The sequence below is a fragment of the Salvia splendens genome, chromosome 1, assembly GCF_004379255.2.
Source record: "Salvia splendens isolate huo1 chromosome 1, SspV2, whole genome shotgun sequence".
NCBI classification, from domain to species: Eukaryota; Viridiplantae; Streptophyta; class Magnoliopsida; order Lamiales; family Lamiaceae; genus Salvia; species Salvia splendens.
The window spans coordinates 22,857,466-22,880,611 of record NC_056032.1 but is presented as its reverse complement, the minus strand read 5'-3'; the positions used below and the strand labels follow the sequence as shown (position 1 = coordinate 22,880,611).

Sequence of the window (23,146 nt, the reverse complement as noted above, 5' to 3'; positions counted from 1 at the left end):
TTCTGGGTGGGCTGGTACCTCCTGTTGTCGTACGAGGTCCTATTCCCCTCCCACTTCCTCTTCTCTCGAGAGTGGTGTGGTGGAGGTAGTGCCAAAGTAGTGTCTTCCTTCATCCTCTCCTTGGGCATAGCTGCCTCAATATCTAGCAGCAATGGCTAATGCTTCCGCGTAGGGGAGTCTCCCACGACTAGCCAACGACATCCTTATCTCATGCCTCAGTCCCTAACGGAACTTTTCAGCCAGCTTTTCGTCAGTATCGGCTTGATCAGGTGCGTACCGGGTCATGCTGTTGAGCGCTGCGGTCGTATTCAGTCACTGTCATGCGCCCTTGGATCAAATTGTAGAATTCCGACGCCTTTGCCTTCTGATAGCTCTTTGGTACGTACTTGTTATACATTTCGGTCTTGAAGCCTTCCCAAGTCATCCCCACTGCTTGATCTTGGGGCATTGTCTTCATCCTGGTGTCCCACCAGAAGTCAGCAGCCTCGGTTAGTTGGTAGGTCACACAACTCAACCGTTCTTTATCATTGCACCCTAGGATTGCGAAGATGCGCTCCAATGTGCGTATCCAGGATTCGGCCTTGGCCGGTTCTCCCATTCCATCAAAGACGGGAGGTTTTTGCTCTAGGAACAGCTTCACAATTTCATGGTCAACCGGCGGTGGAGGAGGTGGTAGTGGAGGTATGGGTTGTGTCACACTTTCCTCCATCGTCTGAGGGGTAGGTTCAGGGTTCCCACGTCTTATGTTACGTCTTGGCGGCATTCTGATTCATTATCACACGAGTTATTATCGCATTTATTCAAAATCTGAGATTAGTCATGTGATATAGTTGAAAAGTGGGAAATCAAGGGACGATTGTATCATAGAATAATGAAGGGCTTCTGCAAGACAGGGTATCAAATACAACTGCACAAAATGATAGCAAGAGAGCAATTGCAAAATAACATAGCAAGAGGCGATTGTACCGTAAGATAGCAACATGACGATTGCTCAACAGGATAGTAAAATGTAATTGTTCAATAGTGTAATAGAAGACAATTGGTACAATAGTAGGACGAATCACAAGTATTCAAATGTATGGTAAGAGACAACTGCAAGGTAATATGGCAGAATACAATTGTACAATGAGATAACAAAAGACAATTGCTTAATGGAATAGCAAGGAAAATTTATGGCGAAAGGCAACCGTACGATCGAATAGTCAAAAGATAGTTGCGCCATAGTACGTCAAAGGTAATTGTGCACTAGAATAGAATAGGATATTTACGATATAGTATAGCAAAAGGTAATTGTGCCATAGGCTAGCAAAAGATAATCACATTATGATAATAAAGGATGGTGCCAAATCATTGCACAATAGGATAGCAAAAGACAAGAATTTCCATAAAAATATCAAAATGTTGCCTCTAAGAGGTCTTAGTATCCATCACGAAGAAGGCAAAAAGAGTGAAACAACATGGAAAGATAACGGTAAGGTCGTGCAAAAGCAATAAAGTATCAAAACATGGGGGAAAGTGCAACAAGATATCCCAGACTGATCATTTCTAAATGTCTCCAACCTCATCCTCCTTCTCCTCGGTCTCTCCAACACTTTCTCCATCTGGGTCCTCCCCCTCCTCGTCTGACTCATCTTCCTCACTTTCCTCCTCGGTACCTACGAGTGGTGGGGTCATCCCGAGCATCCTATCGACTTCTCGGTCTATTCTTAGAGGGGCCGAGGTACGCATCCCGAGTCTCATTCTCTTAGGAGCACTGGGAGACATGTGGCTCCTCGTCGTAGCGATACTTCCGCATGCGGGCTCGACCCGGAGGATAGATATGTGGAGGTGGATCGCGTGGAGGTCCATCGGCTACAGCTGTCATGGCCGGAAGTAGCACCTTTATAAGGCCGACCAGTCCCCTGCGGTGTGTATTCGGGCGGGCTATACCATGTGAATGACTCAGACGCCTGGGCGACCCACTCGCTCCAAGGAAATGGGAGAGTGTGGATGAGCTTTTTGATTCCCTCGTGATGGGTGGCTCCTCTATATGCGTAGGCGTTCATCCATTTATTGTAAAACTCGGTAACGTAGGACATAAGAAAGAGCTCCCCATCCCACTCGTATTCTAGGTAGCGCTCAATCGGGTTGTTTCTGTTGCTGGCGTAACGATTACGCATTGGAGCATAATACCGTCGGACCATCTAAAAGAAAAGAAAAAGAAAACTCAGCATCATTCCAAGGTTAGAAGGAAACAATGGGGTTTAAGTTTAAAAAAATGCTGAGAAGACAGTGCACATGAGGATGGCTATATATAAAAAGGTGTACATCGAGCCAAGATTTTATATTCCAAGATTATTAGTTCGTGCGTTTTTTTTCGGTTTTGTCTATTCGTAGAATGCCGACTTCCCCGTGGGCTGCTCGCCCCGCATTAGGCAGTTCGCACCCCCACGTTCGTGCTTACCATAAAGTTTTACATTCATCGCAAAATTTGTAAATATGAAAGGTTGCAAGGGAAAAACGTTTCTAATATGAGTTGTTTCATAGTATAGACGAATAATAGTAATTACACTTCGCATTTCACCATCTCACGCGGGTTAGGCAATAAAAATTTCATTCACACATGATTTACAACTAGGTACGGCAACAGGCTCAAGTTCAGGCTCATAAATATTGCCTCATATGCAGTCGAATAATCGCAATCATATGAAACTTCATTCATCCAACTCATATAGGTTTAACACATATTTGTCGATTTTCTCTATCGAGTAAAATACAAGTTCATTTGCATAACATCATTCATCATTTTTTGACAAAGACATAAAAACAATTTCATATCCATGCATATTCATTATTTCATACTCCAAGCAAAATTTCCAAAATGTCATATTAGCTTCGATTCCCATTGAAAATTCCAAACTTCTATATTTCAATCTAAAACTCACAAAAATATTTTTACCTCTTTCTTCGTGGTTGGGCGGAGACGAGTCGTGGTGTTGAGCCTTCGACGATTATCAATTTATCAATTTACACATGAAAAGACTTTGACTCAACAAGACTCTTGGGTCCAGAGCGGAAAGAACTGAAGACTCTAATACCAAACTGTCACGACCGCCCTTCTAGGGTATAATAAATGCGGCGATCGCGACTTAAACGGACTTAAATGAAACAAGGAAAAATAGGCTAGGGTTTCATCAAAGAGGTTTGACCAAAGTATTTAATGAACAATTAAGTATAAGAAAAGGGGGACGCTTTAACAATGAAATCCAATGAAGAAGGACTATCATACTTTAGGTCAAAAAGGCATGGCTTAAAATATTCAAAACGTAACGTGTTTCAATATTCAAAATGAGAATCCAAAAATATCAGTATCAACTTAACGACAAAACAATCACGTTTTAGCGGAAGCATCCAAGAGAAGAGTGAAGTCATGTATGAAGACACGACGACACCCGGAGTTTCAAGACAATAGCATTTTTTTTATTGATTTGCTCAACCGCCAACCGCTCGTCGCCGCTCAACCTGCACATAGGGAAAACTACATGCAGGGTTGAGTACTATAACGATATTCAGTGGGCTCTTGCCGAAAACATTTTCAATAAAAGTATTATTTATCATGCCATACATAAGTAACCATCGGGGTTTAGCTTTAGAAAGGGCCCGAGGCACTCAAAATCATTTCTCATAGTAAAAGTCGACTGATCAGTCATTTTCCCATAGACGTTAGCCATATCTTCTCATACATGACAAGGAATGCGGCCGCAAACCAGGTCACTAGACCGGCCAAGCCCGTATGCTAGCACACGGTCTACCATAGGTGTACACTAGTCCAATTAGGGTTTGCGGCCCTACGAGGACCCGAATTCGATTTAGATAACAATGGCATAAAGTCATATCAGATACGCAGTTTAAACTCAAATAAGGCATGATAAACACAATTTCATTCCCATCGATAAAATATTTAGGACATCGTCCTTATTTAAAAGAAAGCCCACCTCGACTGCTTAGATTTCAAGTATCTCCTTTCCCTTGCTGTCACGCTGAGAGCGAGTTATCACCTTTGAATTATGAGTATCACAATCAGTCCCAAATACCGACTCAAAATCATGCATGTCCCCAACTTTCCCCTTTTCCCATCGATTCGTTTTTGTCAACATGAGGAAACACACCATAGCATGTATCAATGCACAACACATCACTACATCATCTAATTGGTTTCTTAACACATATGCATCATGTATATCATTCAAAACTTAATCGTCAAGATCATTTGATCGTGGTAGGAATCTGGCAGCACAGCGCAAGCGTTTTGTAAAAATCGTTAAGAATTTCATCCGACCTCCGTTGGGGCTAAATTTTACCACAATGCAGTAAACACATCAAATACCATCCAGTTAAAATTTCACATCAAAATAACGTTTTTAGGTCGGTCAAATAAAAAACATACCCAATGGTCGAGAAAATAATTTCTGACAGAACTGCGCAGTCGATTTCAAACACTCACTAAAATTTCATATTTCGTCAAATAGGTTGAATTTTTCACACAACACAGAAGACGCCTTAAAGTTTACTCAGAAAAAAGAATCGAACAAAAAGGAGTTCGTTTGGTCGGTCAAACACGCATCGGAATCTACTGTCCGAACACTACAGATTTCAGGATTCACAATTCTGAATTAGGGTTTACCAAATATTCATCCTAACACATATATTCATGCTTCAGCAAGATCTCACAATTGTGTTCTCACATATTCACATAGCATTCAACATAAATCATCCACAAGATAAATCATATACAACCATAACACATAAACATATCTTTTCTCATGAAATCATCAATCACACCCGATTAATTTCTTAGACCTACGATCCTACACACATTATGCATGAGGGAATCAAAATCAATTTTTGAATGGAGAGGATGAGGAAAAGAAGTTCAATTGTACCTTTCTTGATTGAAACGATCGGTAGAAACAAAGTATGAATCTTGATTCTTCAACAAATTTTTGGCAAAAATGAAGAGGTCTTGAGTGGAATAGAAGAACAAGTGGAAAAGGAGTGGAGAGGAGAAAGTAGTGTATAGGATGTGAGGGAGGGGGCGTGTAGTTGTAGGTTTAGGGTTTTCTCCCCCTCATATGTAAAGAGTTGAAATAAAATCCCAATTAATTACATGAAGATTTGGAGGAGATTTGATGGGGGGAATTAACGTGATTCTTGGGATGGAATAAGGGGGATTTCGAAAATTATAGGCTATTTAATTAGCCTATGATTTAATTTGGTATTTCACGGAGTAGAATAAAATAATACGGAGATATAGGGAAATAGGCGTGTATTAAGTTCCTCCCACAAGGAATAAATTTCAAATCTATAATTGAATAAGGTAAGGCAAGATTTGCTAGAACATTTAAATTCACTCATGGAAAGAAATAGATAAGGGGTAAAAATAAATAATTTCCTCCTCCCATAATTAGGAAAATTTTGAAATCTCCCTTGGAATAAGCATAGGGATCGATTTTTCTCATGAAGAAATAAGGTAATTGGACTTTGGATTTAATTTGGATAATTATCCCAAACAAATATTTAAATCCAAGAAAATAGAATTCCTCTCCAATATTTAATAGTGGTCGAAGATTCTAAATAAAATGGCCAAAATAATTATTGATGATCCTATTTAATCTCACTCACCCTTAGAAAAAAAATTAATTCACCGCAATATATTTCACCCCGCATCAAATATTCAAATAGTCATGTATCAATTCAATGAAGTTGCCTCCGTCAACCCAAACTCATAACTACGAACCAAAATTAGGTCACCAAAGAAATCACATAGCAATTCGTCATTTAATTCACGACATTAAAAGAAATAAATGCAATCGTCTTAGGGTTCGAAAATTAGGATTCAAAAAGTGGAGCGTTACAGTGGATATGGGGCCTTATGGGCTTCCGCCCTCAGTCTCTACTGCCAACTCGTTTCACTCCAGTTTCCCCGATCCCTGATGGACCTTGGACCTCTGATTGGTTTAGATCTATTCTGCCGGTTCCTCCGAGGCAAGCCTTGGTTTTTCCAAGAAAGGAAAGGGAAGATTCTCAAGCTCTCTTTCAAACATAAACGGAACACTCCGAGGCAAGCCTTGGTTTTTTCAAGAAAGGAAAGGGAAGATTCTCAAGCTCTCTTTCAAACATAAACGGAACACTCTGCCAATCGATCTTTTCATTTATGAAAATGGTTGAATAAATCAGAGTAAAGGAAAACAAGCTTTATCCTAATAGTAGGAACTGAACAACTGGTGAGGGATATGTGTACTCATGGTAATGTTGTAAATGTTCCTAGAGGTTTAAACATAGATGAAAGCAACTTTGAGTTAAGGATTGGATTGATCAATAGAGTGGAGCATAATGCTTTCGCAGGGAGAGTCACTAAAGTTGTAAACTACCATTTATCTATGTTCCTGGAGATTGCAAATAGAGAAAAGGTTAATAAAGTTCAAGATTGGTATACTGAAAAGCATGTTTTGAGCAGTTCGCATGAATACAATTTTCTTGTATACAATAAACTCTAAAATACACTTTTCACCCGATTTAAGAAGAATTAATATTATTTCATTGTGTTTGTTTGTGCATTTATAAGATATTTCTAAAACAATTAAATGTATAAGAAGTTAACACGTCTAAAATTCTTTTGCTTAGTAGACTGGTTGTAAGCGACATCACAGTAAGGTAACATAGTCAGGATCTATGCAATGCTTTGCAAAAGAAAAATAGAATTTCACAACCTAGATATGCTTTGGCTACCTGTTGCGAAAGGTTGCAGTGTCAGTCCGCATGTTTCCATAGCCTTTAGGAAATAAACAACACTTGTGTGGTATAGCGTTGATCGGTTCTAATAGGGATATGAGTTTTTCATGATATTTATTGAAAGATGAGGTCTCGGTTATTGTTATTTCTTAATCAATGTTGACATAACATTAAGAATATGATATAGGTTATGCACTACTTTGACTTATCCATACGTACAGGTTTTTTGTAACCCACGAATCCTGATATCTTGGGTAGTGGTGATTAATGTCTAGAGGTGCTAGTATTGTTATTGCAATGATTTGTGCGCTAGGTGAGTCTAGCTTGATAATACCCTTAAGAGTGTTTGAAATAGTGATTTATTATTCAAGAAACCCGGCTAATTAGAATTTATTTCATGAGTGATAAGTATATTTTTCGTACTGATCCACTCTTGAAAAAAGATGTTAATTAATTAAAGTCAATAGTAGACTTAAATTAATTAATGGATATTTATATCTTAAGCATGAGAAATAATATATTAAATAGAAAAACTCAGAATACTAGTAATTTCGGATTAGACGGGCAGTCAATATTATATTACTGTAGTGGTTGATTATAATAATTTGTTTGAGTTTGAGTTAAATTAAGGATCAATTTAATTAATTAAAAGGCAAACAGGTTTGGCCCAAGTCTAACCTCCAAAGCTCCCTGACTGGCCCGATATAATTTTAAAAATACGCGAATAGATGAGTGACATGGAATTAATTCTATAAACAATTTTTCGTTCCTCCTCTCTCTCTAAATTAGGCGACGTTTTGTCTCCTACATTCTATAGGAATTTTGCCTTTTCACTATTTAAGTTCTAGAAAATTTTGATCATCTTGCCCGCCCTAAGATCAAAATTAAAGTATGGGATACAATCAGAAGATCAGTGGTTGAGTTCTGAAGATTATCACGTTGATAAGGTGCAAGTAATCGTCGATTCTTTGGAGAATCAATTCGGTAAACCAAAACCGTGGAATTCATGATTTAGGATTTATATTGCTTAAGCATGAATTATTTGTGTTCGAGTATGGAATTATATGTTTAACATGTGAATTAATTGGCCACTTAATCGGTCAAATAGATCATTAGTCTAATTTATTTGTTTATGCAAGTCTTCCACTATGCAAGGGGCACCAAACTCCAGCAGTTGACAACAGACATATGTGAGGTCTTGATTGTTTGCCGTCCCCCATCTCGACTTCTCCAAACTAGATCCTACGGCAAGTGTTGATGATTTCCAAATCCTAGAGGCTCAAAGACATTGTTCTTAGAGCGCGTGCTGCAAAAAACCCAAAATAAAATAAAATTTAAAATAAAACAAAATTAATAAAATCAAAATTTTTATTAATGATCATTTAATAAAATCGCTTATAATGTAAGTCAGTCCTGACAACAACACCATAAACTTTCATAGAATCATGTTTGCAGTTGTATCTTTTCAGCGAGTGCAGTGAAGGGGGACATAAGACGCAGGACTGTTGATGGAGAGAAAAGATGAGACTATGACTCTGTGTGTGTGTGTCAACTGGCCAGGAGGGTACCTAGACCTAGCTGTGTTGTTGGGTCTGTGTCTATCTTCCCTATCAACAAAAAATACCTCAACCCACTTCTACTGGCTAGTATAGTGGAGTAAGGGTCGAATCCCACAGAGATGGATGTAGGCGAGATACACTTGCGATGACATTCTGGGAGCGGTTGGTTAGCTACCACGCTTTTTTGGGGTTGAGTTTTACCTAGTCGGAAAATGAAATGGAACCTATACCCCTTCTGACCAGTAGGTCAGGGTGGACTCTAAATGCTGCGTGCTAAAAGAAATTAAAGTGCGTGTGTAACTAGGGTACGAGTGTGCATGTGAGAAACTACTAGACGAAACTTACTAAAAATGGCTTGACAAAAGGTAAAGGGAATCAAAGGACATGATGGCAGACTGTCTGCTCGGTGTACAGAAAAGCAGAAAAAGTGCAAGTACAAAAGCATAAAGCAACAAAAGCAACACAAGTGGTCCCATTCTTTGATTGTGACATTATCTTCTTCACCAAGCTAAACAAACAAGATCTAACAAACTCCATTGATGAATGATCAAGCTTGAAAATTCGTAAATGCAATATTTAACTTGAAATCGAGAACGAAAGCTAAGAAAACTGAGATCTACGCAAACTTGTCAGCGGGACAAGGTGACAGAAGCAAGTAGAAACGATTCCCATACATTTTTTGAGGAACTTAACCCGATTAAAACTTGTAAACACTCCAAGAAAACCTAGATCTGACTAAGCAAAGCAGATTCAAGCACTTAAACAACAGAAATCAACGTAAAACTACTAGATCTAGCTACTAGGCAGAAAGAAATAATAAGCAAGCTGAAACACAAAATAAAACCACAATAAACTTCATTGCATTCAAGATTATCACCCAAAAGATGTTCCAACTAAGTAGCTACTGGAATCCAAGTCAAAGGCAAGCAAAAACAAGTACTTAAACTAAGAAATCTTAAAAACAAAGCAAGTAAAAGATTGTTTGGCTCATCGAAAACTGAAACTGGAGGAATTTCTGGAACTACGGCGACTGGAATGAATCAGGCATGATGCTCCTCGCCGGCAGGTGGCCGGAATCTTCAAGTCAGGCTGCTGGATTTAGATGGAACTAAGAGCTAGTGGAGCTATTCCCCTCAAAAGTGATGTAGTAGTGATGATAAGTCCTAAGTGAAGTGGTGTAAAAATTCCTCCCTTTTCTTTATGTTCAGCTCCTATTTATAGGGTGACTTGCCCTAATTTCTAGGGATTTCTCTTCATGTGGAATGACAATTTTGCCCTTCTTTAGATAGGTGATTTTTCCAAGCAAGTCCTTCCTTCTCGTGTCCAGTTCTGTAGCATCCATCCTGGCCAGTTTGCGTATTTTCTGCTCAGACTAACCAGTTTGCATACTTTTCACAGCTTTTTCACTCGAATTCCTTCTGAACCTTTCCTCCTGATTTAGTACTTCAACCTGCACACTTTAACAACTATTTTGCAGATATTATCCGATAAAGCACCTTATACTGACCAGTAACTAAGGCCGAGAACGAGACTCATCAAACTGCTCACACTTAACACATACTTGTCCTCAAGTATGAAGAAACAAGCTAAATAAAAATAATTAGTTGAGTTCGCAAGCCTGGTTACCTCCCCTCACCGACCTAAGACTCTAAAACTTAAAAGACTCTTCAACACATAGATGACTCACAAAAAACCAAAAACAAGAAAACGGACAAAAGAAAAAAAACTCATAAACACATTACACAGGCTATATTTTCAATCAATCCTCCCCCTCTGGTTGAATTAATCCGGCTGTAAACAACTTCGAAATTCTGCCGCCCCCCATTTTCCTTTCCAGTCAGTATATCTACTCGTCAAGATCACCAACACTCTCGGCCAAACACCAGATTTACTGTCGCTCATTCCTCACTAGGGATGTTAGGACTGATTTCTCTCAAAATGTTGAACCACAGATGCTTCGGACTCAGATCTCACGTGCGGCTCCTGAAGGGTTTTAAGGCTTGTAACGTGGCTATTGGTTTGTAGTGTATGGGGTAGATGTTCCTAAGGCTCTAAGGTTAAAAAACTACTCTTTATTTCGATGTGAGGGAACTGTGTGCATTTGGGCTCTTGGCTGTTGCTTCTCTTCGGCTGGACGTTTTCTGATATTGGACTCCAACTGGTCAGTAGCTTCTTTGTGGCTTCGCCATCCTTATTCCTTCTTCTTTCTTTTTGTGGTCAAGTGTTTTCGACCATTTTCTTCAACATTTCTTTATGTGGCTTCGCCACCCTTATTCCTTCTTTTTTTTTGGACCTGGGATTTTCCCTGGTCGATTTTCTCCTTTCCTCTCGATTTCTTTCTCCAGTTGGTTTTTCTTGTATGTCCTCCTGGCCAATCGCCTTCTTGCCTTATGCCTTGCACTCACATAGTCCCTGTGGTTATTAGGTTATATCTGTGTATAGATTTCGCTAGAAAAAGGGGTTCTGAGGGATGGTTTTTGTTAGGGGGGTTTCCTACTGCCTTCAGGACTTGCTACACGCGGTCACTTTACCCTAGGTATCATGTGGCAACCACTCTTTTCTTTTCTAAATTGGTGGAAAGTGGTTCCACTTGGGCTTATAACTCACCATTTAAGAGGGCTTTTGTATCTGGCTCTAAGGATGGGTTTTTCTCTCATACTTGCATCATCCATACTGACTAGGAGATACTAAGAAAGGTGGTTTCTACTCTTGGTGTGTTTTATTTCCATCGATCATCTCGCCTTGAGATTGGATCAGTTGAGTTTTAAGCCCGTGTTTTAACACATGTCCTAAAAAAACCAAAACTTAACCTAAACTGACTTACTAGGGACTGACTCGACACATGACAACACATATATACAATTATACTGGCCATTATCTCCTCCTCCCACTTCATCCTTGCTTGCCTTCACGCAAGTTTACTGAAGCGGAAAACAGGATGACCAGTATCCAACACATAGAAGCACAAAAAACCAGAAAACACATAACACATGGAATACATATTATATATGAAACTTCTCACATTTAGACTATGCAATAGGCTGAGTGGGAGAAGAAAAACGAACATAGAGAACACATAGACAATGTGGAACAAGAACTAATATGCAAAACATATTATGTCAACAAAAACTTCCCACACTTAGACTATGCAATAGGCTAAGTGGGAGAAGGTATAGGATTCACATAAAAAAAATACAAAACAAAGACAACTTCTAACATTCTAAACACATATTACGTTATAAACCCTCGTCTTCTCACACTTAGACTATGGAATAGGCTAAGTGTTATGAATGAGGGTATACGCATGCTAAAACATGTACAAAAAATAGAAACAACACAACTAGAAAATAAACTCAAGTTTACTAAAAATAAAAAGAAAGCTAACTGGTCAGTTGGTAGGGTCGGTCATCTTCTCCTCTGGATCCTCTTTTGTCAGGAGCTTTGTGCAGTTTCCTTCCCGGGTTCCTTTGTTGGTACACATCAGGGGTGTCACTCTTTTTCTTATGATTCTTGAAAGTCCCCTTGATTTTCCTCTTTTTCATGGGCCGCAGATGATGGTTGCTGGGGACCTTGCTCCTGATCAGTTTGGGCACTTGTCCCAGCTTCTTGATGACAATGGCTGATAGGACCACTCTGGGCTTCTTGGTCTCCTTCTTTTGCTTTGCTGCCCCATTACCTTTCCTCTTTCTTTCTTGGTTGCATTTTCCTTCTTTGTCTTGATTTTCCTGTAAGTCAGTTTCTGGTACTGGTGTCTCTTTCTGGGCAGCAGGGATGGCAAGTGGATTGTCGATGTTGGCCTCCTGTACTGGCTGGGCAAAAGTTGCAGTCGGGTTCTCCCCGGGTTTTGTAGGAGAACCCCCTTCCTGGATAGTAAGGGTCGATGACGGATGACCAGCAACAGCAGGGGTCTCTGACTTGGTTGTAGCATGTTTTGGGTCCTCCCCAGGTTTTGTAGGAGGTCCACTATCTTCATGGCCAGTATCAGTGTCCTTGCTCTTCCTTTTGTTGCAAGGAGTCTTGTCCTCTTCGCTTGAGATCTCTACAAGATCATGAACCTTGCTGGGCCCCTTCTTTTTCTCAATTCTACGCCCGATGATTTGCCTCGATGCGTGCTTCGGCCCTTGTTTTCTCTCTGCCTTCTTCTCGGCCAGTTGGTGAGCCCTAGTGGCTCTAGCGAATCTTGACTTCTGACAAATAGTCTCTTCAATATCCTCTTCATCAGGTTCTTTAGTGGTTTCCCTTGAACTCTCTTCCAGACCTTGATTGATTTGAGGTTCAGCAACTGGCTCAGTTTCATCAGGACCACTCTTCTTGGTCAGTATGTCCCCCTTATCCTTCGTCTTGCTTGATTCCCCAAATGACTCCTTCCGTTCAGGCTCCTTGTAGGATGTTCCTGACCACAATGTCACCTTCCTCACATTAGCCTTGTCAGGTATGTGCACCGTAACTGGGAGTCTTTCCGCATTCCCATAAATATCGTTCATCGAACTGGCCAGGTAGGACAGTTGCTTATTCAGCATGTCCATATTTTCCTTATGCTCTTTCTGGGCATTTTGCATGCCTTGCACCACTTCATTATTTGACTGAAATTCGCTCCTCATGGTTTGCTGGTAAGCAAGCATCTCTCCCATCATCTCTTCCATAGATCTTCCTGACTTGTTTTGGTGTAGGAAATGGTTAGGATTTTGCTGATGGTGGGGATTATACTGGGTGTTAGGGTATGGGTGGTAGGTATAGTTTGGCTGATTTTGATGAGAGGGGTACTGGCCGAATTGGTTAGAGTTGTGGGGTTGACTGTGATTGGGATTCAGGTGGTGTAGGTAGGGATTTTGCTGGTGATGGGAGTTATACTGGCCGTTGGGATGCTACTGGTAGATGGGATGGTTTTGATTGTAAGGGTAGTTTGGCTGATTTTGGTGTGAAGGATACTGACTGAACTGGTTGGGGTGGTGATGCTGGTTAGGGTTAGGGCATGGGTGATTTTGGCAATTTTGGGGTGAGTGGGATTGGTAATTCTGGTTTCCCATCTGATATTATGGCACATAGGTGGTATTTTGATATGGATTTGGTGGGTGCGGATTATGCCGGTTTCCTCCTGACTAGTTCGGCTGTGAATCTTGGGCTGGGGGTCCATCGTATGCATTCTGAGGTAGGTTGGGCTGGTTAGAGTTTCCCTCTCCCCATCTAAAGTCCAGGTGTTCTCTCCAAGGCGTGTCCTCCTGCTTTTCAGGATTCCAGTTCCTATTTGAAATCCTAAGCCCAGTCGTATTTGAATAGTGATCCTCTTGGGCAGTTACCATGGTGGCATTAACTGGAGGAACTTGTGGTTTACTCTTCTCAATTGCTGACAAAAGTGCCCTCTCGAGCTTGTCAATCCGACTCTTTAATTGATCATTATTTCCTACTGCTGCAGCATTCGCCATACCTCTTCTGGACGGGAGAGTACATGGATTGTCATAGGCTCTTTTCGCGTAGAGAAGTCTTTCCATGATTCACTTGGCCTCACTAACTCGTAGTTTGGAAAAACTTACTCCACTTGATGAGTTCACTAAGTCCTTGCTCTCCGCATTCATCCTCTCATAGAAAATCGAGTAAATTTCTACTTCCAACATGTGGTGGTTTGGGCATGCGTCCAACAGACCCATGTATCTTGACCAGTACTGACTCAGGGTCTCATCATAACCTTGTGTAACTCCTCGGATTTTATCTCTTAGTGCACTTGTCCTGGCCGCTGGGAAGAACTGATCCAAGAACATCATTTTGAAGTCAAACCAGGTTCTGATATAATTTGGTGGCAGCCTCTTGAACCAAGTATTCGCCTCCCCTTTAAGGGCAAAGGGAAGGGCCTTCAGTCTGTAGTCGTCTTCGCTCGACCCCGCTGGCCGCTTTAGAGCCTTGCAGATTTTGCAAAATTCATGCAAGAACTCGTATGGGTTGTCACAACTCCTTCCCAAGAACACAGGCAAGATGGTCATAATGTGGGGCTCCACGTAGATTGATTCTTGTCCTAGGGTCGTGACGATTGCTTGCGGTGGTTTGCCATCCAAGTGAGCGTACAACGAGCTTATCTCGGGATCATTTTCCTGGTCAGCCATGTTGGCTTTCTCCTCTTCAGTTGCGGATATTGATTCCGGTTCACTCTTGATGGCTGTGCTGCGATCCTCCTCACCGCTCGCATCCAAGTCAACAGGCAAGGCAGTGGTTAATTCTGAATGAGTGGTGACTGGATTTACCCCTTCTTCCCTTGGCCAGTTGGACTCAGTTTCATTTAACTGCGGAACACAAAAAATAATCTACAATATTCACACCAAAATTCTTAACAAAACTCCTCATAAACTAAGAAACAAAAGAAAAGAAAAACAATTAACTATATGTACACCAAAGTGTCATGCAACAAATGTATGCAAAAACGCCATCTATCCCCGGCAATGGCGCCATTTGATAGAGGGAAAAGATGAGACTATGACTATGTGTGTGTGTGTCAACTGGCCAGGAGGGTACCTAGACCTAGCTGTGTCGTTAGGTCTGTGTCTATCTTCCCTATCAACAAAAAATACCTCAACCCACTTCTACTGGCTAGTATAGTGGAGTAAGGGTCGAATCTCACAGAGATGGATGTAGGCGAGATACACTTGCGATGACATTCTGGGAGCGGTTGGTTAGCTACCACGCTTTTTTGGGGTTAAATTTTACCTAGTCGGAAAATGAAATGGAACCTATACCCCTCCTGACCAGTAGGTCAGGGTGGGCTCTAAATGCTGCGTGCTAAAAGAAATTAAAGTGCGTATGTAAATTAGGGTACGAGTGTGCATGTGAGAAGCTACTAGACGAAACTTACTAAAAATGGCTAGACAAAAGGTAAAGGGAATCAAAGGACATGCTGGCAGACTGTCTGCTGGGTGTGCAGAAAAGCAGAGAAAATGCAAGTACAAAAGCATAAAGCAACAAAAGCAACACAAGTGGTCCCATTCTTTGATTGTGACATTATCTTCTTCACCAAGCTAAACAAACAAGATCTAACAAACTCCATTGATGAATGATCAAGCTTGAAAATTCGCAAATGCAATATTTAACTTGAAATCGAGAACGAAAGCTAAGAAAACTGAGATCAATCGAAAGAGATAGATAGAAATAGATTTTAAAGTATCGTTAGAGGATAATGAGTCTCACTTCATTAGAGAGAAAATAGTTTCCAAAATTAGAATGTTCATACTTTTTAGGACTTACTAAATAGGAAATAGTTCATATTTTTCAGGGACGTGAATAAAGAATACTGACCCTTTCTTGGGCGGCACGGAATTTTATGCTACTTTATTTTATGTACTCCCTCCGTCTCTGAAAATTTGTCACATTTTTTCATTTCCGTCCATCCCACAAATTTTGTCATATTTCACTTTTTTACCATTTTTGGTAATGGACCCCACATTCCACTAACTCATTCTCACTCACATTTTATTATAAAACTAATACTTTAAAAGTAGGACCCACCACCTACTAACTTTTCAACCCACTTTTCATTACATTTCTTAAAACCCGTGCCCGGTCAAATTGTGACAATATTTAAGGGACAAATGGAGTATTAAGTGGGAGAATTAAATAAGAGAGAAAAAATAGAGATAAAAGTGTTTAGGGCATTCACAATAAGGGCCTTAAATCCGGAGCTCATCTCAGAGCCTATCTTCATTTCCTCATGCCAGGTCAACAGCTCATCTCAGAGACTATCTCCCTGCAATGACAGCCCATCTCATTTCCACATCAGCACTATTTTTATATATTTCACTTTTAATTGTTGGTGTAAATTAAAGACAACGTAATAAAAAAAACAAATTTCATTAATAAAAAAATAAAACATCCTACATTAAAAAAAATCGAGATAAAGATAGATAAAAACATAGACAACAACGACAACATACATCAAACAGACTCGGGTTCCGGCTCGTCCTCCTCGACAAGACTCGTCTTTCTCTTCATCCTTTAGATGATGTTCCAGATAGACTTCTTCACAGATTGATGCTTGGCTTCCATGTTCATGCCGTAGAGGCCCACCATCGATTGTGCGTAGGCGGCATTGCCCAATGCACTGTCGTCTTGGACCGGTGCAGATTGGGCATTGGTCCCGCTGGACTCTGCCTTCCCCTTCCCCTTCTCTTTTGCCTTTGCTGATTTCCCGCCGATTGGGCTCCGGGGACTAGGCTCACTAGGCATTTGGTCATCTAACAAGTCGATAGGGCCCAGTCCGCCGCTGCTGTAGCTCCCGGAGACCGTCAGGTACGTCCTCACCTATCTTGTCTGCAATGCCTCCGACATACCCGTTTTGAATTTGGGGAAATCCTTCAATTGCTGATATGTGTCCCAATACTTGAACCCCACTTTCTCCTTCTTCTTCCCCTTCGCCACCTTCACTTTCGGCCTAGGAGGAGATGGCTCCATGTCGGACACCTCGTACTCGTCGGTGCCGAAGTTCAGGTCTTTCACCAGAACTTGGGTTTCTAGGTAAGCAATGGATTCATCAGTCCCGGAGGTACCAAACACGCTTGGGCACATCGTTGGGCAGTAGACATCGTCACCGGAACTCGATGTGTTCATCGGTCTACCAGCACTAGCACTAACATAGCCACTATGGGGGAACGCGGCATATAGGGGGGCTGTTGAAAAAAGGGAGACCTCCTTGGCACAGAATCTGGTTTTGCCCCATCCCAAGCTGGGAGAATTGGTTTCCCACCCAGAACATTCCGCAGGAAATTGGCCGTTCCCATTAAATTGGATTCCCGCAAAAATGACCTCCTTGTCCGACAAACTGGTACCCATCGCCGGAATTAGTGGACTCATCGGAATTCATTTTGCTAGTGTGAATTGATGGGGAATGAGGTATATATAGTGGGTAGATGGGATGAATAAATTACAAAAAAAGATATTGGCCCAAGCCCCCGCAATGGAGGCCCATCGCTGGGCCGATGAGAGCCGATATGCGCATCGGCGCGAGGGCAGAGGAGTTGGGGATGGGAGATCAGCCCCTTCCCACAATGGGAGCCGATCAACGCCCATAGAGTGGCTGATCGCTTGGCAATGGCGATCGGCCACCGTTGTGATTACTCTCATCATGTTAATTGGGACTAGGGCTGGGAAAATATACCGAAATATCGCATTTACCGTACCGAAAAATACCGAATTTTCGGTATACCGTACTTTTCGGTACGGTATCATACCGTACCGAAAGTTTTAGGTACGGTAAAGGTATACATTTTGTACATACCGCGTTATACCGCATCATACTGCAAATAACACAGTATACCGCAAATACGGTATATACCGCAATTGCGGTATATACTGGAAATCACGGTATACCGCATATTGCGGTATACCGAAATCACGGTACGGTATACCGACAAAAGCGGTACGGTAACAATATCTAAATTTTGGTATACCGATTTTTCGGTATACCGCAATTGCGGTATACCGACAAAAGCGGTACGGTAAAGGTATGGTTTTTGGTCATACTGCACGGTACGGTACGGTATGCGGTATGGCCATTTCGGCGCGGTATACCGTACCGTTCCAACCCTAATTGGGACTAACTAAAAGAAAAGTGGGTCATATTCAGTTTTACAGACAAACCATATAAAATACTGGAGGTTTAGGGCACCCGCAATGGGGCGCCCGATGGCACGGCCAATGGTGTCCATCGTCCTTGGGCGCGGACGATGCCCACATTGTGGGTGACCGCCATCGTCCGCGCCCGATGCATCATCCGCGTCCTACGTCGCGGACGATTGCCTATCGTCCGCGCCATTGTGGGCTCGGCGGACGATAGGCCATCGTCCGCGACGTAGGGCGCGTCATTGCGGGATTGGCGGACGATGGTCGCGGACGATGTCACGCGTTTTTGATGGCTATTTAATCATCGTTTCTCATTCACTTGATCGTACGAACATCTCACCTCTCTCATTTCGCTCATCTCTCACATTTCTATCTCTCTCAAATACCAAAATGAACCACAACGATGACGCCACTTGTTCTAGCTCCTCGGAGTCGGGTAGTTCGACCTCGGCCACCTCGGAAGCCTTAGATGCAGCCGTTGAAGAGGTCATGGCGGAATGCATTCACGAACGTCTGGTTGCCGACTATTTTGCAGACTGTTTTCCGCCGTCGGTTTAGAATACCGCGTTACCTTTTTCTTAGCATTGTCCGGACATTGTCATCACGTGATGAATACTTCACATATCGAGAAGACGGCGTCGGCAGACCCAAACTTACACTGTTGCAAAAGTGCACGGCTGCACTCCGTCAGTTGGCCTACGGCACCACGACGGACATTTTCGACGAGTACCTCCACGTCGGGGGAGACAACAGGCCGGGAGTGCCTGAAGAGATTTTGTAGGGGAGTTGTGGAGGCCTACGGCGACACATATTTGCGCAAGCCAACTGCCGCTGATTGCCAGGGCCTGATGAAGATGCACGAGACGACGCACGACTTTCCTGGGATGCTAGGGAGCTTCGACTGTATGCACTGGCAATGGAAGAATTGTCCGACGGCGTGGAGAGGCCAATTCACTAGTGGATACAAGGGCAGCCACCCGACGATGATCCTCAAAGCTGTCGCTGACCATCGGCTCTGGATCTGACATGCTTACTTCGGCGTAGCCGGGTCGACAACGACATTAACGTCCTAAACTCATCCACCCTCTTCACCGAGCAATGCAATGGCAACGGCCCGACCATCGAGTTCACTGCCAACAGGCACCAATACCACATAGGGTACTACTTGGCCGATGACATATACCCACGGTGGCCTGTTTTTGTGAAGATGATCAGCTGCCCAATTGGAGAGAAGAGGGCTTTATTTGCGCAAAAGCAAGAGTCGCCGCGGAAGGATGTCGAGCGGACATTTGGTGTGCTCCAAGCACGGTGGGCAATTGTGAAAGGGCAGGCTCGTCTCTGCACATGTCATGTATGCGTGCATAATCATGCACAACATGATAGTCGAGCATGAGGGTGGGAGCATCACCGACTGGAACGATGATGACGGTGCATCTAGCTCGTCCAGCACGGCGACAGAGCCCCCCGCTAGAGGATTACCCCCGGGCTTCAATGAGGTTCTAGCTAGACAGGCCTCAATGCGCAACCAACATGACCATGTTCAGCTCATGAACGACATGATTGCAGAAGTGTGGGCCCGTAACCGCCGTCGCTGAGTTTGCGTATTTTTTTAATTCGTATTGTAATGTATTAATTTTTATAAATGAAATAAAGTTTTTTCCCAATTTTTGTAGTTATTTAAATATTCAAATAAAATGAAAATGCATAGGGCGCGCCATAGGGCGCCACATTGCAGATGGGAGTAAGAGGATAAAACTGATGACGTGGCGCCCCATATTGCTAATGGCCTTACAAATCTCAACCAATATGGGGCGCCTCATTGCTAATGGCCTTAGAAATCTCAACCAACGGATTAAACCCACAACTCTTTAGCTGTGGTTTTAGTTTGAGGTCGCATCAGAAATCGGAATTAACAAAACGGCAGCGGCGGGTATGGAGTGGGCGGCGAGAGGAGATCACCTCCGTGGAGTTCCTCGCAAAATGATTTTCATGGCGGTGGGAGCATTCGCCAAGGCTGTGGCCAATGTGCTAAACACCACCACCGTTTACAACGCCGAAACCCTCCTCCGCCTTGTCCGGCACCGCCCCCCTGGCGTCCCCCTTATCACTGTCAGCAATCACATGTCCACGTCAGTCATCCTCTCATGTAATTCACCGTCTTGATTTTATAGATATTGCAAAAATCGGATTTTGTATAAGTTAATTGGAGAATGGTGATTAATTAATAGGGAGTTTTCAATGAGCTCGGAAAATATTAATATTTTTCGTTTTTAGTCATTGCAATTTTGTTTGTGGCTCAGGTTGGATGACCCAGTATTGTGGGGATTCAAGGGTTTTCCTATAACGGATGTTGAGTTAGGGAGATGGGTACTTGCAGCTGAAGATATATGCTTCAAAAACCCACTCTATTCATATTGTTTTCGACTTGGTATGTTTTATTCCATTACTTAGTTGATATATGTTCTGCATAACTTCTTTAGTGTTGTATTCAATGGCCATATTCTTGAATATGTGATCTTGAAACACAAGAGAGTAGCCGTTTAAATCATCTAATGCGTTTATGTTAACTTTAGCCTTTGCAAAACCTCATCACTGGGATTAGAGTTACATTGTGGTCACTTGTTAATAAATAGTACTGGTGGTTTCTTGTGCTTGCTTGCTTGATCTGTGAGTAATGCTGCTAATAATTATTTAATACTGCTTGTTTGTGTATCTAGTTATAAACTACTTTTCTAAAATAACAGTTACTTGAAGTTACAATGAGTGTGGAATTAACAGGGAAATGTATTCCTATAAGAAGAGGTGGTGGAATCTATCAGGAGCACATGAATGAGGCACTTGATCGCTTGGCTGATGGAGCTTGGGTATTTTCCATCGTCTTACTTTTTTTTATATTTTGGAAGAATGTGGTGCGCTCGTGTGTTTCTTTTTAGCCCGTGTGTATATTTAGGAAAGGCATTCATTTCTGTCTCACATTACCTATTGGCTAATGAGTTAAAAACCAGTTATGTTTGTTAACTTCACGTCTTTTCCAAACGACCAAATTTTAAGTGACTGTCCTTAAGAGTTTTTTCTTCAGTCAAACACCCATTCTTTGGTGTAAATAGCAATGCAAGATTATAGTATCAATTATCTTTTGTGGTTTCACATGTGTTGAGGATCTTACATTAGAAAATAGCTCATGTTTGGTCCGATTCTGCAACCCGATAACTATTTTAAGCCACTAAATTTATTGTAACCATCAATTTAAGACTCATTTGATATAATAAATGTTGATGTTCAATTATATGGTTTCTATTTGCAATTCCGTATCTGCTCAGGAAAAAAAATTCTAGGTACTAAATGTTTCATATGACCTTGGAACCCAATAACTATGACGGTATGTAGATAACTACCAGGGTAAACTACTATCAAAGCTTGTGATTTAGAGTAGACATTTCCTCATGCATTTTTTATGTTGTTTGGTGAATATAGAGTTTAAGAAAACTGTCATCTGTAAACCAAAACAACTAATTATGATTGTGTTGTCAATACCATGACCCTGTGCTACAATTATAAAAATATATGTTTCTCATAAATAGAAAAAATGCAGTTGCTCAGAAGAATCTGTTTTTACTTTTATGCCAAATGAACAGTTGCATACATTTCCTGAAGGGAAAGTGTATCAAGAAGATGCACCTATACGGAGGTTGAAGTGGGGAACCGCCAGTCTCATTGTTCGTGCCCCCGTCACTCCAATAGTTTTGCCAATAGTTCATCATGGTTTTGAACAGGTATTCCTTCTGTCATCAATTTAATAGTATGATGTACCATAGAAGGTTTGCCAATTGTGATCTTGATTTTCTCGTGCTTGGTGATCTAGGCAGATTGAGTAATGATTTTTAATATATACAGAAGTCATGAGCAAGTTACCAACCTATACTATGTACTACAATTTTCCTGGACTGTTTGCAAAGATCACTTTGAGCTTATTTGGGTTTTGACACTGTTGAGTCTTCTTCTCTCTATGAAGAAGTTTATTGAGCAAACTAAGGGCTCGGGTTAGGCCAATTACTGTGGTTTCAAGTAAATTCTCAGAGTTGTCTATCAAGAATAATTTTGAGAAGAGTTTGGCAATACTTTAAAAGTTGATCACACTGTTACAGTTATATCTGTTGTTTATGGTAGTAGCTGTTCCAGAAATCTGCAATCACGATTCACTAGTTCCTTTATGAAGTAACCAACGAATGTAGCGTTTTGCAGGTTATGCCTGAGAATTATATGTTTGGCAGAAGGCCTCCTTTCCCTTTGTGCAACAAGGATGTTCGGATACATGTAGGCGAGCCACTTGTGTTTGATGTCCCGAAACTGAAGCAAGAGACGTCGAGGGATTTAACATTCTCTCACTCTGGATGGCCCAAGACCATGTGTGGATTGGATGAGGCTGCACAGAGATGGCTTTATACCAATATATCGGACCAAATACGACAGGTCTTGGAGAGCTTGCGTACATCATCTCTCAAACCCAACTGATTCACTCTTCACCAAAGAATCTTCATTTTCTGAACTTTTTTGTATTGTTGTTAGATATCGCTTTCCTTATTACACATGAACATCCAAATCCATTTTTGCTGTACTTGACTTTCTTCTCGTCTTTTTATTCTCATAGATTCTCAATTAGGACGGGCCCAACCCCATAAATAACGGAGTTCTTTTTTTGGCCTCATTATTTTTTTTAATTTTTTTTGTCATTTTTGCATTTATCAATAGCCCATTAATGTTTTCTCTATCACTGTTGCGGGTTTGTTTTTGCGTGAAAACACGATAATGATAGCATTTCCATTTTTTTTTGGGCATCGAAATTAAGGAAGGAGTGTTAGCGAGAAGAAAGTTGGAGATCTGTATAGTAGATAAATGTTGATAGAGAAAAAAAATAGAGATTAAAAAAAATATATATTAGATATGTTGATTTTTATTATATAATAAAATGACATAATTGTTGTAGAATAATTATGAATTAAAAAAAAGGATACATATTAGATATGTTGATTTTTATTATAAAATAAAATGACAAAATGACCAAATGACATAATTATTGTAGAATAATTATTGGTGTGAATTGGTCTAGTGGTAATACAATTGCCGTTCGAGGCTAAAGATCTTAGATCAAATTCATTGTACAATTCTATCCATTTGATAATCAATCTTTTATTAGTACAAAATAGTTACACTACAAAAGT

At 41.3% G+C, this 23,146-nt stretch overlaps 1 protein-coding gene across 2 annotated transcripts; it reads left to right on the top strand.

Moving 5' to 3' along the window:
• The first annotated feature begins 19,766 nt into the window (after positions 1–19,766).
• On the top strand, positions 19,767–22,698 carry LOC121797300 (N-acylphosphatidylethanolamine synthase-like). 2 transcript variants are annotated; one of them, XM_042196056.1, is made up of 5 exons: positions 19,767–20,056; positions 20,228–20,355; positions 20,706–20,791; positions 21,563–21,700; positions 22,170–22,698. In XM_042196056.1, the coding sequence occupies exons 1-5, from the start codon at positions 19,860–19,862 to the stop codon at positions 22,437–22,439; spliced, it is 819 nt and encodes a 272-aa protein (XP_042051990.1). In that variant the 5' UTR covers positions 19,767–19,859; the 3' UTR covers positions 22,440–22,698. The 2 variants fall into 2 exon arrangements, with proteins under 2 accessions (XP_042051990.1, XP_042051996.1); XM_042196062.1 differs by having other exon boundaries at positions 22,160–22,312.
• The last annotated feature ends 448 nt before the right edge of the window (positions 22,699–23,146 follow it).

Excerpts from the sequence above, each read along its gene's own strand:
- LOC121797300 (XM_042196056.1), top strand. The coding sequence starts at position 19,860 with ATGGAGTGGGCGGCGAGAGGAGATCACCTCCGTGGAGTTCCTCGCAAA. Across the intron at positions 20,356-20,705 it reads TTCATATTGTTTTCGACTTG|GGAAATGTATTCCTATAAGA; the intron begins GTATGTTTTATT and ends TGGAATTAACAG. Across the intron at positions 21,701-22,169 it reads TTCATCATGGTTTTGAACAG|GTTATGCCTGAGAATTATAT; the intron begins GTATTCCTTCTG and ends AGCGTTTTGCAG.